The sequence below is a fragment of the Spea bombifrons genome, chromosome 9 (genome assembly GCF_027358695.1).
Source record: "Spea bombifrons isolate aSpeBom1 chromosome 9, aSpeBom1.2.pri, whole genome shotgun sequence".
Taxonomy (NCBI): Eukaryota; Metazoa; Chordata; class Amphibia; order Anura; family Pelobatidae; genus Spea; species Spea bombifrons.
Window position 1 is genome coordinate 31,091,464 of NC_071095.1, and position 15,815 is coordinate 31,107,278.

The 15,815-nt window shown below is 40.0% G+C and overlaps 1 protein-coding gene across 1 annotated transcript; it reads right to left on the bottom strand.

Moving 5' to 3' along the window:
- Window positions 1-5,821: 5,821 nt before the first annotated feature.
- On the bottom strand, window positions 5,822-15,708 carry IVD (isovaleryl-CoA dehydrogenase). Its single transcript, XM_053474904.1, has 12 exons — window positions 15,536-15,708; window positions 13,366-13,455; window positions 12,937-12,988; window positions 12,113-12,282; window positions 11,588-11,681; window positions 11,179-11,315; window positions 10,971-11,067; window positions 10,515-10,608; window positions 10,226-10,307; window positions 7,370-7,474; window positions 6,813-6,885; window positions 5,822-6,499 (listed from the first exon to the last, which is right to left on the bottom strand). Exons 1-12 carry the CDS (start codon window positions 15,671-15,673, stop codon window positions 6,366-6,368), a joined length of 1,266 nt encoding a protein of 421 aa, XP_053330879.1. The 5' UTR covers window positions 15,674-15,708; the 3' UTR covers window positions 5,822-6,365.
- Between the last annotated feature and the right edge of the window lie 107 nt (window positions 15,709-15,815).

Consider the following 15,815-nt stretch of genomic DNA (forward strand, 5'->3'; position numbering starts at 1 on the left):
AAGTGTATGTTGCTTTCTGGGAAAATACAGTAAATCACCACAAATGTCAGAAAAGGCCCTGCTCACTTGAAAACACAAGATGAACAATATTTCGGTCTTTGAAAGCAGATAATAATAATAATAACAACAACAACAACAACAACAACAATTGCCCATTCGCTAAATGCTCAGTGGGTCATCTTACAACTACAATATTCACTGGATTGAATTATTTTCCCTTTACGTGTGCAACCAGACATGATGTGCAAAGCCATCAGCACATTAGTGGTTAAATCCTAGAATGACGATATCTCGCAGCCTGTAATATTATAATGATATATGACGTCACCGCAGCTACAGCCTGAACACCGTTCACCAAGCAGTTTATTGCACACAACCTTAAATAAATAAATAGGGGTACGCTTTTAGGATGGGGGGGGGTATATCTGCCTTCTTATTCGCTTTCTGTGGATTGGGGCCTCCGGTACATAACCATTATGGGCAGGCTAGATGGGCCGAATGGATTTTATCTGCCATTAAATTGTATGTTTAACACCGCTCAGAATGCACACGCATGGGCTTCATCATATGGTACCATAGCATACACATTACGCTTTCATCACGATTCCCCAATCCAAGAGGTACAGATTTGCTTTATGTGTGTGTGTGTGTTATGGATGTGTGTGTGTGTGCGTTAGATTAGGCACCAAATAGAAATTGTCTATATGTAACATATTTATATAGGGCACGGTGTGCCGTACAGGTGACATCTTGCACGGGTACCGTATACATCTTATCAAATAGGCGTGTGGCACCCAAGGGTGGTAGTGGCACAGCTAGCATGTGGGAGGCACCCTGGCCACACAGAAGGAGGGGAAACCACTGCAAATTACAACATGCCTAATTACCTCATAAACCTCAGTTAATGAGAAATTCGCCTCATAAACACAGAACACAAGGTGCAACCAAAAACACCCCAAATATACTGACAAATTGGAGTAACAGAGAGCAGAGCAGCCCGCGGGAGGGACCGGATCTTACCTGGCTTATCAAGTGGGGCAGGAGGCACATCCCGGGGGGCAATCAGTCTGCGCCATCTTTTAGGGGATCCAGGATTTTCTAGAGTCTCAATTTGCATTAAGAGAAAACACACGGAGAAAAGGGGAGGTGGAGAAGGAGAGCAGCCATCTGTAGGGAGGAGGAGTGAGAGACAGCATCTAGAAGGGGAGGGGGGGAGCTTGAGAGACAGCACGGGGAAGGAGGGGAGAGACACGGGCGCGGGAGACCGAGACACTCACTGCGTGACAGGCAGCGCTGACTGGAAGCTACGAGACGTCGGATAACACGGAGACAGCACACGGGAAAAGACGGCTGAGAGGAAACACGCCGGAGAATGTACACCAATACCCGGTGTTTAGGGATATTATACAGAGTGATATGAGAGCTATAGGGAAAAGGCATTATATAATGCAATATAACATAGACAGAAAGTGGAGTGAAGTAGAATGTCGAAGTGAAGTGAAGTGAAGTAGAGCGTTCCATGGAGTTACTGTTTTTTAATCTCTAGTGAGGTTGGACAATCCAGCCATCGTCTACCCCAAACAGGATTAAAAAAAACAGGTGACCATGGAATGCACAGATCTCACCTTTATGGGAAAATCCAGCAGTTCCACTGATATAACATTTTTTGTGTCAAGCGCTGCATTGACTGTTGGCGCTATATAAATAAAATATAATAATAATAATAAGTGTCCGGTAGGTTTACAGCTCTGGCATTGAGTTGGATTAGAGTGTAGAAGTACATGGATATTGAGCGTTGGTGAGGTTCAGATTTAGGTTAGACAAAAAATATGAACTTTAATAAAAGGAATTTTTTTTTACCCTGGGAGTTTTGGCTGAGACTCGTATTCACATTTTATCTTCTATTTAAACTTGGGGCGCGTCCGCCAAACAAGGAAGTAAAATAGGGTTCACAATACATATTTTATCACCCTGTTCCAAAATCATACAAGAAAAAAATATATATAAATTATACTGCGTACATTGCTGATTCAAAGTTTGTTTGTTTGTTTTTCCATTATTTTCTCAATTAAATACGAGTTTGTAGCGGTAATCACAAACAATTAAAACATTAAACAATTTACAAAGCGTATATTTCTGGAAAGTAGACTATCTGAGGTGAGAGCTTCTTATGTTTGCCTGTCAACCTTTTCTGAATTTATCCTTTATTTTTTGTGTTTTATATTTTTTTTCCAAAAGCACTTTGACGTGGGTTAGCATTTTTTGCACAGGTCAGGTTCAAGTGCGCAAAAAACATCACGGAAAGGTATTCAGCAGCAGCTCCAGATTACAGAAATACCCCACATGTATAGGTTATTGTATAAAATAACTGCACTGGACCCACTACACGACACATTAATTTGCCTGCGCCACAGCACAAACAATAGCGCAGGGTAGACATGTAGAAAAGAGAGGGGCTACTGACACTACACAAACACAAATTAGATTTAAAAAAAAAACGGGGCTGGGGGCCATCCAGGACGGTCCAAAGGTCTTCACAAGGTGCCAGCCTTGGGAGATAGGAATGTGGTGGGGTCATGTAATGTGGTAGAAGTGAGGTGAAAGCAAGCATTGGTGTGTGAGCATGGATGTACATTAGTGGCAATCAGAAAATACCCATTGTTTTTCTTGGCATGGAAAGTCATGAAGGTTTTACGTTAGGACCTCTCACAGCAAGACTTTTCCCCCAAGTTACCTTTCAGGCTGCACCCACACTTACCATACCCCTTGTACCTACACGGTGCACATCGGTCAACTAAGATGTCACCCCATGATACCCACCATGTTCCCATGGCAGACACTCCCAAGGTTCACTACCATACTACCATTCCAAAGTTTGGGGTCGCTTAGCTGTTTTCACGGAGAACAAGAACATTTCTAGCTGTGCTTACTTAATTGCAAAAGGCTTTTCTAATTATTAATTAGTCCTTTTAATGAAAGCTTGGGTTAATGTATCATTGGAACACAGGAATGGGGATAAGGGGGAAGATATTTAATTAAAAATCAGCCATTTCCATATACAATAGCAATTTAAAACATTAACAACATCTACACTGTATTTCTGATCTATTTTATGTTATTTTAATGCATAAAAATGATTTTCTTTCAAAAACAAGGAAAGTTCTAAGTGACCACAAACTTTTGAATGGCAGTGTGTATTTAGCTTTATTATTGTGCAGGTTTTAGGTACTATTGTACTATAGGCTTGTAATATCATCCAGTTCACGGGTTGCTGGCCAGGAATATAAACTCAGAAGGACCTGTAGTTGATTCTGTTTGAGGAGACTGCTTATTTATATGTGTAATGTTTACATATTCTGAAACAGAAAGGCCAGAGTCGCCACAGAGTTTCAGAATCAGTCAGAGAACTCCGTAGATAGCCTTTCAGATTTGACCTTGCAAAGTCAGCTGCCTAGATTTAAAGAGACACTTCTGCCATGCATATGAACTGTAATGCAGTTGTGTCACTTTTGCAATGGGGGAAGGATTCAACAGAATCTTTCCACCATATGCATTTGCACCTTTGCCAGCCTCCCAGCTATTCTTCTGATGCATGGTATACCTATGGTCAGTCACCTCCAGTACTGGCTTGGAACACGGCGGATGCATTTTTGAAGAATGCATATTAAACTACTCAGATTACTTTAATATACATTTTTTTTTATTGGGGCTGTCCCTTTCACTTCCTGCAAGGGAAAAATGAGGGTTCTGTGACTGCCTTCACACCTCCCCCTAGCTATCAGCTGCAGAGTATTTATTCTACAAATATATTTATATATATATATATATATATATATATATATATATATAGTGACAAAACCCTCTTACGGGAGGGCAGCTAAAGTAAATTCTTGGATCCTAAAACAGAGTCTCTTCTTTTGCAATAAGATTCGGAAACAACAATATCTTGGTAAATTGTGACTTTTATTTACAATAGAACATAACCAACTACCCAAAACAGAATCATGAAGCAAAAGCCTAGCTTCCAACTGGATCCCTCTCTGACCTATACGTTTCTGGCAGACTGACCTAACTAAATATCCACTAACTTATCCCTACCAGACCCAGGATCTGAGCAACCTCACATAGACAACAGTCCAGGCATGTATTGTCACACTTGGCTCAGGAATCTTTCTTCAGTGTCTCCCCTTGCTCTTGGGAACCTCATCTCTCAGTCTCCTTGGTTGTGAGGCTTCAGGGATTTGATGATAAATGTCTGCATCCTGCAGCTGTTTCAGGCTTTGTGAGAATTCCTGGACAGGTAGAGAGTAGGGAAGATAATGATGAAGAGGAGAAATGTGAGAAGGGGGAAATATTGAGAAATAAGATATATGGGAAGAAAGGGGAAAGATAAAAAAGATGAGAAATCAGAGAAAAGGGGAGAGATAAAAAGAAAGAGGAGAGACATAGACCAGGCATAGACAGTGTAGCCATAATTTGGGAAATGCATAACAGGATTTCCGCCTAGAAGGCCTTAATATATTGACAGGACCATAGACCATGAAGTAGATCTGCATTATGCACCTCGCATCTGGAATGTTCCTCCTAACCCAAAGAAAGTTTGACTATGTATTATTTCTAAAAACATTTCACTATATCACCTAGAGACCAAAAGTTTAGAGTTTAGAGTGGTAGCCTCCACAAGTTGGTCCAGCTCGATTTTCGGAGGATCATTCCTCCAGGAGGACAACCCTTTCTATTGGGAATCCCATACAATAGTACCTCAGTGCAGCAATGTTATCTTACCCTGTTCTGCTGGCATCCTACTTGCGGTTTCTTATTTGTTTTTTTGATGTGCCCATGATCCTGACCTTCACTTGTTAGCTGCTGTGTCTGTGACCCTGACCCCGGTTTGCTCTGCCATGAGAGGCTCACTGAACCCACCTCCATGGATTCCATAGATGAGGTAGGTGGTAGTGACTATACACTTACTGGAAACCTGGAAGGAGAAGTGAGGATGCCTTTTATTCCTTTCCTTCTTAGCATGTTGTTACTGTATGCGATCACCAATGTGAAAATACATGGTTACGAAGGACGTCAGGAAGGTCTTTACAGGTGAGCTCACCAATTAAAGCAGCTGCATACTCGAGGGGAATAGTAGATGTTCTTGCAGTCTTAGCTACTGTTGCATCTACCCTGGGAATCTGCCAAAAAGTAGTCACATTTTCTAAAAAGTTAAAGTTCCTTGGCCTTCTGGAAGTAGAAAGCCATGTTTTCGAAGGCCTGGACATTTTGTTAGAATTTATGGCATTAAATATCAACAGATATTCTATGAATATCTGGCTGCCTCTGCTTAAAATGGAAAGTGGTTGGATCTTTGAGCAGGACAATGATCCAAAATGTACATCAAAATCAACACAAAAATGGTTTACTGACCACAAAATCAAAGCCCTACCACGGCCAACTCAGATCTCAGATCCCTTGCCATGTATTCTCCAACCTCATCAGACATTATAAGAGAAGACTCAGAGCTGTTATTGTGGCAAAGGGAGGTTGCAAAAAGTGTGGTCTAAAAGGGTGCCAATAATTCTGCCACAAATATATTTCCCTTTTTTTTTTTTTATAAACCTGTGTTGTGATTGCAACTACTTGATTTCCATGAGAGCATTTTGGGTACTGTTTGAAGTAAAGATCAAAGGGTTAAACAATACAGACAATTTGCCACAGCATTCTTTGTTCATATTTGCCAAGGGTGCCAATATCAGTGGAGGGGCACTGTGTGTGTGTGTATATATATATAATCACTGAGTTCACTGTACAAAATATACACTGAAAAAACACCTTGTTGTTAAACAAGTTTAATTATTTTCACCCTGAGTCCAAGAAATCATCCTGTAGCGTCTCTCATTAAACGAATAACAATTAGACATAAGTCGCTTTCTTCATTACTATTAACCTTCTTAACCGAAATTAGACAGACAATACTAGACTGCGTCCTTGCCTTCCGGTATAGTAAAACAGTGTCATGTAGTGTGGAAAAATGTGTGTTATGTAACTCTCACAATAAATTCCCCTAGGCATACGACAACTTTACGGAAACAAAACCGATCCATTTCGTACACAAATGTCATGGGCAAGGTTTTTCTCTATGGACCATGAATGAGTGAGAAACATTGTTGTAGTGATGTTAGTTTTCATTCATTAGTGAAAATCCCTTGCATGTGGTTGCAGTTGTTGGCAACTCTTAAAGCAGAAAGATTACAAATAAATTGTCACCAGATTGGAAGCGCGGGATCTGTCTTATTGCGAGAGTGAGAAAAATCCAAGGAGTGTTTATTGACTGTCTCTTCCCAGGTAACAGAGAGCTTCATTAATATGCCAATTGATTATTTGTATAGGGCATTGAAGGCACGGCCTATAACAAGTCTTCGAATCTCACTTGTACCAGCTCCTATCTCATACAATTTAGCATCGCGAAGAAAACGGCCCATTGGATAATCATTGATGTAACCATTGCCCCCTGTAGAAAAAAAAGAAAATACAAGTTTAGGCAACGAAACCCTATTGGTCCAAGCAGTCAACAAAACCCTCTCCATTACTATAGTCCGTTCTTTCTCCCAGTGCAGAGGTGGTCATTGGATCTTTGATGATTATGAACAAAAGTCTTCCTTTCTTAACAGGAGGAGTATACATTGAAATTGTCACCTTCCAACCCATGAAGTTCTCCAAAAGCAGACAACAGTATAACCTCCACCATGATCTTCTCTACATATCCAATAAAACACATGTCCAGAGGTTAAGCTAAATTCTAGATGTTTTTGACACATTCTTACCCAGACACTGAATGCCATCTAGAGCCACCTGAGTTGCACTTTCTGCAGAATACAGGATAACGCCAGCACAGTCCTGAGGAGCCACACAAACCAACAGTTAGAACATATTACAGAATAATAATGATGCAAACACATTTGAATATCTCATCCCAGGGATGTACCAAATGCAGCCTTCCAGCTCTGGTTGCCACCCACACTTTGTGCTCAAATTTTGACTTACTGGACCTCATTGGAGCTGTAGCTCAACAACTGGATTGCCATGTTTTGCACAGCCATGACCATGTTGGCTTCAAATGTTTTTTTCCTACCTTTAGACATAACAAGGCATGTTCATGATTGCAACCCTACTCAACAGCTCCATATGTAAAAAGAAAAGTAGAGAACAATTACATTGTTCTTTTAAGGTGCTTATGTCCCACGGGTACACTATTTCACTGGGAGTCATAAATACTTGTAAGTGGGCCCTAATTGACTCTTATTTTATGTAAAGTTTCACTGTATATCAACCACATCAGTTCTGATGTACCACTTCACTGAAAAACCCAACATCATCTCACCTTGGCATTGAAGTGTCCTTTGTCACAGGCCTTTGCCACATTATAAACATATTGACGGGATGCTGTCAGTCGGGTATACATGTCAGCCATCTTTCCCTGCATTAGCTGGCTCAAGAGAAGAAAGAAGTCAATTAGTCTCTGACGATCAAAAGCTGAGACAAAGAGCTCAGGCAATAAGAAAGAAGAGATGTACAAACAACAACAATCTTCAAAAGGATTTTCATAACGTACTATTTTCATTTATTTTTATAATGCTATTCACAGAACTAAGCGTTGCAGAATTTGTTGGTGATATATCAACAATTTGCAATCATAATGAGACATCTGTAATGAAAATATGATTGATTTTGCATGTGTCAGGGTTGCAGGCTCACAGAACACAGTGACTTACAAATATTGTTATTAGTGGGTCTAGATACATGGGAGCTGGAGAAGGAGGGCTGCAGGGCACACTCTTCTATGTCAGGTAAGTGTATCCACAGAGTACTTTAATGAGCATTCTTCTGTAGTGGGGTGTCAGGTACATTAGACCGTCCCGTTAAAGATGTTTCTTGCATAAGCTTTTATTCAACATGAAGCACACATGGGGAGCCGACATCAACAGAATATGCTGATCTTACTTGATAGAGTGTAAGCAGCGTGTAGTAGTTTTTTTTAATCATATTACTGTCCAATGGTAAGGAATATATATATATATATTTATTTATTTATTAATCATTATATTACTGTCCAATGGTTGTAAGGAATATATAATATTTTTTTATCATATTACTGTCCAATGGTTGCAAGGAATATATACATACTTATGATGCACTGCTATTAAGAAATTAGCATTTGAAAGGACCAAATGAGTCATGTGGCACATGATGCTACATAAATATTTATGCCGCAAATCACACCAAACATCCTTATGCATGCCGTTTATTGTTGCAAAATGCTTCTGCGTATGTGACAATATTTTTCACATGCAGCATTTGTAATACTGCCCATTACTGTCCAAAGTCCAGCTAGGAAAGGCGATACACAACAGTTTGGGACACCGAGTGAAATGCCTATAAATCAAGATCAAAAAAACAAAAGAAGAGCTAAGGAACATCCATGGAAAACTTGCTGTATAAGTGTCCATGCTCTTGTCTACGAGATCAACATTGGTAGGTACCCTACGGACAACACAAATTAGTTACACACAAGACAAAAGGTGGGCATTCCCATTTAAAAGAAGCAGGCATGACCTTGTTTTTTTTCCCATGGATCAATGATGCAAACCCAGGGTGAAGACTGGTCTAGGTTTCAGTGAGAAACGTACTCATAGTTTTATTTAAAGAATATACCCCGGGTGTCAGTTATCTCTGCATGTGTCTACAACTGTGTGTGCATATCCACGAGCTTACAGTGTGTTTACACAGAAAAAGAGTTCAGGACTATACCAAGCGCCTTCACTTATTTATCTTCTCATCTTGTAGAACCCAAGATCAGGTGTTTGTTATTTCATTACAAGTCTGAAGGGTAGTTTCAGTTTCAAATCATCGCAACTCCCACTGAGAGATTAGCTCCCCCTAACTTCAGGTAACCTAACCATATAGGTAAGAAAGGGTTGAGGGACTAAAGTCATAGAAGGGGGCTTTACCAGGACTTTCTCTGTGACATCATGACTCATTCATATGCCTTATGCAATAAGGCACGCGGAAGGAGAAGAATGTGTTTTGCTAGCACAGCTGAGTTTCTAAACATATTCTCTGCTGGGTCAAAGAGATTTATGACAGAGTGTCATAGTAAATTGAGTACCGTATTTCCCCAAGTTTAAGACGCACCTTAATTTTGGGGCCTGACATTTTTAAAAAAATATTACATAAAGTTATTGTACTGGCTGCCTGGGCATGATATGAGTGTGATTGAAGTTAGCTGCTAGCAATTGTTAGCAGTCACACTCCTATCATACTCAAGTAGCCAGTACATGCACATCACTTTCGGCCTCCCTGTGCCCCCTACACACGGATCCATGCTATCACACACACATATTCATTCATTTACTCCACCACCCTTACCTGAACTGCAGATCTTCTGGTGCCGCTCGCAGACTTCCGTGTGGGCCACTGTTTCCCTCTGCGTTGCTCGAACAGGAACTGAGAGGAGTCATTCACGTGTACATTCACGTGACTCCACTGGGTTCCTGTGTCGCCGCAACGGATCAAGAGACGCTGCTGAGCAACACAGAGGTAAGCAGCAGGTCCCCTTTCCGGTAAAAAAAATAAAAATAATAAAAAAAAAAAAAATCTACCACCACCAGTTTTTAGACCCCAAATTTTTCTTATACATGGGGAAATACGGTACATTAAATGAAGGAAAGGTTACCAGCGGAGTTCCTCAGAGGTCAGTCTTAGGGCCAGTTCTATTTAATCAGTGAGCACTGTGACACTGGTTCTGCCAGGAATGCTGGCTCCTGCTGACTAAGGGTAACCAGCCTATCACCAGACAGCCTTTTCTTTGGGATTCCGACAACCATATAAACAAGGCATGTGAATTCCTTGGCATTACGAAGCAACTCGTAATTGTCATGGTGCCTTAGATCTAGGCTTCATCAAGACCTGTTTTAGTGGACAAACACTATTAGATAGTGAAGTAATATAAACTTCTGTGGCCATCTTCTCTGGGACCAATATGGCAATATCCATTTTTTGTGTTTATCCGATGACAAACTATGAAAATAAAGGCAATACAAATATATCATTTTGCTTTCAATCTTTCAAGGATAAGTCAAGTTTGCTAATTTGTGTAATGATGACTTGTGAAAGACAGCATAAAAAAAGGGAATAAAAACATGCAAATGGTTATCTGATTTCCTTGTATGTTTCTTACCTGAAAATGACCAATTTTCTGCCCAAAAGCTTCTCTGGTGTGGAGGTATGGAACTGCGTGATCTAGCACAGCTTGCATAATGCTGAGGTAGAGATCAAGAGGAAAAAAAAACCACAATGAAAAACAAGGAAACTAAGACAAGCATTGTAACCTGAAATGTACTATTGCTTTTCCAAACATCTATTTCTTTTCAATGAGTGATGCACATATTAAATCAATGAAATGGACTGACTAGGTGTCATGTTAATGTCTACCTATAATTCATCCTCCTATGTAAACGTTTAATTACCCAAGTGGACCGCCACTGAGCACCAGCCTCTCAAGGTCCAAGCCACTCATCAGCACGTAGACCCCTTTACTCAGATGTCCCAGAATGTTCTTTTCTAAATAAATGGAATATATATATAATGGATTAATAATAATAAAACACAGGGTTGATATTATTAATAAGAATAATGCACTTTACTTTTTGGTAGAATCAAATGACCCTCCCAGGTTAAAGTTAATACTCTCCATGAACAGCCGCTTGTAATGCAAGCTTCATTAAATACAGGCTGCGGCTTCACAACGGTAAATGAGTTGTGTGGTTACCGAGTGTGTCTGGGTAGAGTGCGTGTTAGCGTGAGTGTCACATAATGGATGTGGCCATCGTTTTGGTGCCCATGGTTTTTCGAGGGCAGAATTTCATTCTTGGACCTTGGGTCATAATATTAAAGTGCCCCATTACCAATACATTGTCACCCACCAGGAATCTTGCAGTCCTCAAACACAAGCTCACAAGTGTTTGATCCTCTCATTCCCAGCTTATCCAGCTTCTGTGCGGTACTGAACCCTGGAGTTCCCTTCAGAAGTAAAACCAAAAACATTACCAGGATAGAAGAAGACAACCAAAAACATTACCAGGATAGAAGAAGACGACAAAAAAGGAGAGGAAGAAGACGAAGACGCCTGACCTTTTCAACGATAAAGGCAGTGATGCCACGAGATGCTGGCTGTGCTGAGGGGCTGGTCTTAGCATAGACTATCAGCACATCTGCATCGGGGCCATTGGTGATCCAGAACTTGTTGCCATTCAGAATATAATAATCCCCTTTAATTATAAGAAAAACAAGATTCAGAGTCCTACTGTGCACTCAAATAATGATTATCATAATTCCTAAGAAGATAAGTAAGAAGTGATGAAAAGTCATTGTTTGAAAGTTATACGGGCAAAATTAATTTATTAAGGAAGGCGGCAACCATATGCCGGTTTCGTCAGGTTTGCAGGAAAAAAAAAAATTAATTAAAGGATGTTTATTGGAGCAGAGTATTTTCCATTAACAAGTCCTGTGAACACCCTAATGACTTTCTGGGGAAACATACCTTTCTTGTCTGCTTTCAGCCTCATGGACACTACGTCGGACCCAGAGTTTGGCTCGCTCATAGCTAGGGCACCTATATGTTCCCCACTAATAAGCTGTTAAATAGACAGAAGAAAAGCAGATTAAAAAGCTGGCTGAGTCACGTATTACCGATAATTCAAGTCTAACATATCCATGAGAACTTGCTGCGCAATTTAACCTACCTTTAAACCAGCAGTCTCTAGGTCATCCTGTGACCTTATATATCTTTCGTTAAGTTACTAGTATTCCAACAATGGTTTCTATTATGGTTTTGTTTTCCAAAAAACAAAAAATAAGGCAAACCCGAGAAAAGTGTGCCTTTTTCATATGAAAATGAAAGTAGTCTATATAATTCTTTGGAACTAAATGTCAGAGTGATTGGTTCTTAACACTACAGCGGCTTTTATTATTATGTATATATTATGTTATTATGTATGATAAAAGCTACTTAACGCACCTAACACTCAGAGCAATTATCACAAACAAAAATGCTATTAAGAAATACCTTGGGTAAGTATTTTTCTTTCTGAGTTTCATTTGCGTTCCGCACTAACTGGTTTATACAAAGGTTGGAATGGGCTCCGTAGCTCAGGCCAACAGCAGCTGATACACGTGATATTTCTTCCATCGCCAAAACATGCTCCAGGTAACCTAACGCAGACCCTCCATACTCCACTAAAAGAAGAAAAAATATATATATACAGTGTAACAAAATGCAAAACATATAACATGCTTTGTAGAAAGCCAAGGTTTGCGAGGGTCACATGAAAAGGGTCTTGCTTCTAGATGTCCTTCTTCAAAACAACTTTACATTTACCAACAGATTCTAAAATGCATAGATGATTTCAAAAATATCACGCCATCTCCCTTAGATCGACCATGTGGGACAAAATGTATAAATTATAAAAAAATTTGTAACCCAAATGGAAATTTAACAGATTTAACTTAATTTGGCAATTATATATATATATATATATATATATATATATATATATATATACACACACACACACATAATATATATATATTATATATTATATATACACACATATATATACACACACACAGTTATTTATATGGATGGCTTACTGTTATATGATTGATACTATATTCAATTCTGTCTCTTGTCCCTTGTATTTATCATGAACAACCAATTATATCCAACTGCGCATCTTGCACTAAGCAGGACCCCGTTAAACACCTTAGCATAGTATATTTTATGTTTTTGTACGTTACTGTTTGCATTTTCACCCTTGGCTACAAAACTTTATGGGCCATTATAAATATAGTAATATTGTTATTACCACCCACCGAGGAGTAAGCACTCACCTGGAGCAGTTATGCCAAGAAGTCCTAGGTCTCCAAGTTTTCTCCAGAAATTCTGCACCCACATAAAGAAAATAGATATATAGATTTGTAAAATTCACAACCACTCCCATTTCCACCAAAATGTAACACTGAATACAAGTGTATGCAAGATAAAAATACGAAGAATTAAAAATTCTAAAAAAAAATGTGTTCCCTCTTTTTTTTAGTCTACACAACATCTTTAAACCCTTAAGGACAATGGGCGGTCCCTAAACCCATTGAAAACAATGCATTTTGAGTACATGTACGGCCTTTGTCATTAAGGGGTTAAAATGTAGCCATGCCTATTTGTATCAGTTAGTTAGAATTTTATTACCACTAGTTTATTACACTATATAAAAAGTTCTAGGACGCATTATACTCTTCCGCCGAATGGATGATCACACTCACCCTAATGTCCTTGAAGTCATTCTGTTGATCTATCTCTTGGGCCTTGGGGGCCAAATTGTCCTGCAGGAACCTGTGCAGAGTATGTCGTAACTAAAAACAAGAGAAGTCCAATAGATTTACTGTTATATATTAAAGTTTGCCTCCATGGATCCATCAGAAAATGCGAAAATATTGCACTGTATACATCTGTGTTTAGTTAATTAATATAACATGTTTTTGTAAAGCAAGCGATCGTTTCAAAATAATCACATCAGAAGTTGTGCCGCCTACGAGAATCTGGCTTTTCTGACACATGTACTTTGGAGAAAAGCTGAGAAGGCGATTTTAGGTCTAGAAAGATTTTGAGGGGGAAAAAGAAAAAAACAAAAAAAAAAAAAAAACTCGCAAATGGCTGATGTTTCAGATGCAACAGAATACTAGTTAATTGCTGTCAGAATGAAAGGCCATATTACCAGTTGCCATTATTATTTCCATAAAAAAAAGACAGACTGTAAATTATACAATTTTTTTTAATTTCTATGTATGGCAATGTTAACGCATTAAATAAAATAAATACAACAAACGAAAACTATAGCACTGGTAATGTATCCCCTGCAAGCTAAGGCAAAACAAATGCACAGGGAAACGGTTCTGATCAATCCCTCAATGTATTTGTGCAAGAAAAAAACCATCTTAAAGTGAACGCTTATCACATACATTAAAAGATGGTGACTCTGATGTCCCTTAATAATTTCATAGCCTTGATATCACTATGCATTAAAGGAATGCTTACAAATGCTTACAAATAAATGAAAAACCATTTTCTAAAGAGATATGGTACAGCATAACTCATATCACTATATACTGAGCCAGACATTGCTGGTGGTAAAGCATAACTCCCATCACTATACACTGCGCCAGACACCGACGTGGTAGACCTCTGTCCTTAATAGAGCCTGCCTATGCCACCGCTGCCCCCCCCCTGAAACAGCCTCCCTGTCTCATTTCTACCCTTAAACACTCACTTATTTGCCCTTCGGCAGTCCCTTACCTTTCATGCAGATTTCACTGGTCCAGAGGCTGGCCGAGCACTGGTCCGAGGGTGGCCCCCACCCCCACTTAAGGTACGTAGTGTGCTCCAGGCATCATATGCACTTTAATCCCTTAAAGCTACTATGGACATACTAACATCTTCACAAAAAAAAAAAAAAAAAAAAAAACACCTTAGGGACCATTGGTACATCCAGTGTTTTATGAAGGGGGAGAGGTCATTCTGTAGCAAGAGCCAGCATGGTCTGTGCCGGATGCCCTAACGGGCACGTCTGAATGCCCAATCAACAATATTCCTTCCCTGCAGGTGTCAATGCATGGAGGAGAAGAAACCCAGGAGAGTGCTACTGGTATCTCTGATCACATGATCAGCAGTGCGGATTCAGTAGTGATCAGTACAAGGGATATCAGAGGGAGAAGAAGAAAACAAAATATAAAAACATGTTCAATACCCTTTACCTCTGCAACTGCTTGAGCCAGAAGTATAAAAAAATTAAGTCATTTTTGAATAATGCACCCAACAGAGTATGAAAACAAAGAGGTCTATTTGATAAAGGCTTATGGTTCCAACTCTCACATTTCACCGCTCATTATGAAGGGACAACACTAGCATGTTTCTCTGCAGAAAGGGCCACGCTAGCCCTGCATAAAGCATAGCTTAATGGGTGAGGAGACAATTCACAAATCTCAGTTTAATCTATGCATTATATAGGACCAGCTAAGCGCTTCCTACAGCAGAGGCTCGTTTGGGTCGAGTCTTCATTTCTAGTGAAGCTGAAACACAACTCTCCTGCAAACTCTCCCTCTAATGAGTAGACCCCAAAGATGTGGAGAGTTACAGTCTGATGTCATACTAACTACAATTGTAATCCAATGACGTCATGAAGGTCTCCCACTATGCTAACCCAAAGTTCCATGTTGCTCTTGGGGGAGGAGCCTGGATGCAATTTTCCCCATATCTGTTCCCTATTGCTTCTCTCCATCGTTCTTTTTATCACTACATTCTAAAGATATACAGTTTTGTTGACGCTTAATGAAGTGGCCGCCCGCATAAATCCAGGTTAGTCGGCAGATATAACAACACATGTTAAGACATGGTGCAGGCCGGTATGTTAGCGATTTCCTTGTAGATTGCCCTCACCTGTTTTTGTTCATCGTTGAGCCCGTTAACAGTATCGTCCACGGGCACTCCGTTACCGGAACAACCCCTTGTGCTCCGAACCAGCAGCGGAAAGCCACGGCGGCTGGAAGCAATAACTCTATGGAGAACCACAGCCATGACAGCAGGGAATAACTGGTCGATTCCTGTCCAATCAGTGTGCCTTATGCGGCCGCGCCCCCCAATCTCACAGCCAGCGCGCTCCAATCGACTGCTAAGGAAAGACGGGAGGGCAGTGTCCTAGCCAATTGCCGTTAGAGCG

Excerpts from the sequence above, each read along its gene's own strand:
- IVD (XM_053474904.1), bottom strand. The coding sequence starts at position 15,673 with ATGGCTGTGGTTCTCCATAGAGTTATTGCTTCCAGCCGCCGTGGCTTT. Across the intron at positions 11,316-11,587 it reads GCTGAAAGCAGACAAGAAAG|GGGATTATTATATTCTGAAT; the intron begins GTATGTTTCCCC and ends TTATAATTAAAG. Across the intron at positions 11,068-11,178 it reads CTGCCTTTATCGTTGAAAAG|GGAACTCCAGGGTTCAGTAC; the intron begins GTCAGGCGTCTT and ends TTACTTCTGAAG.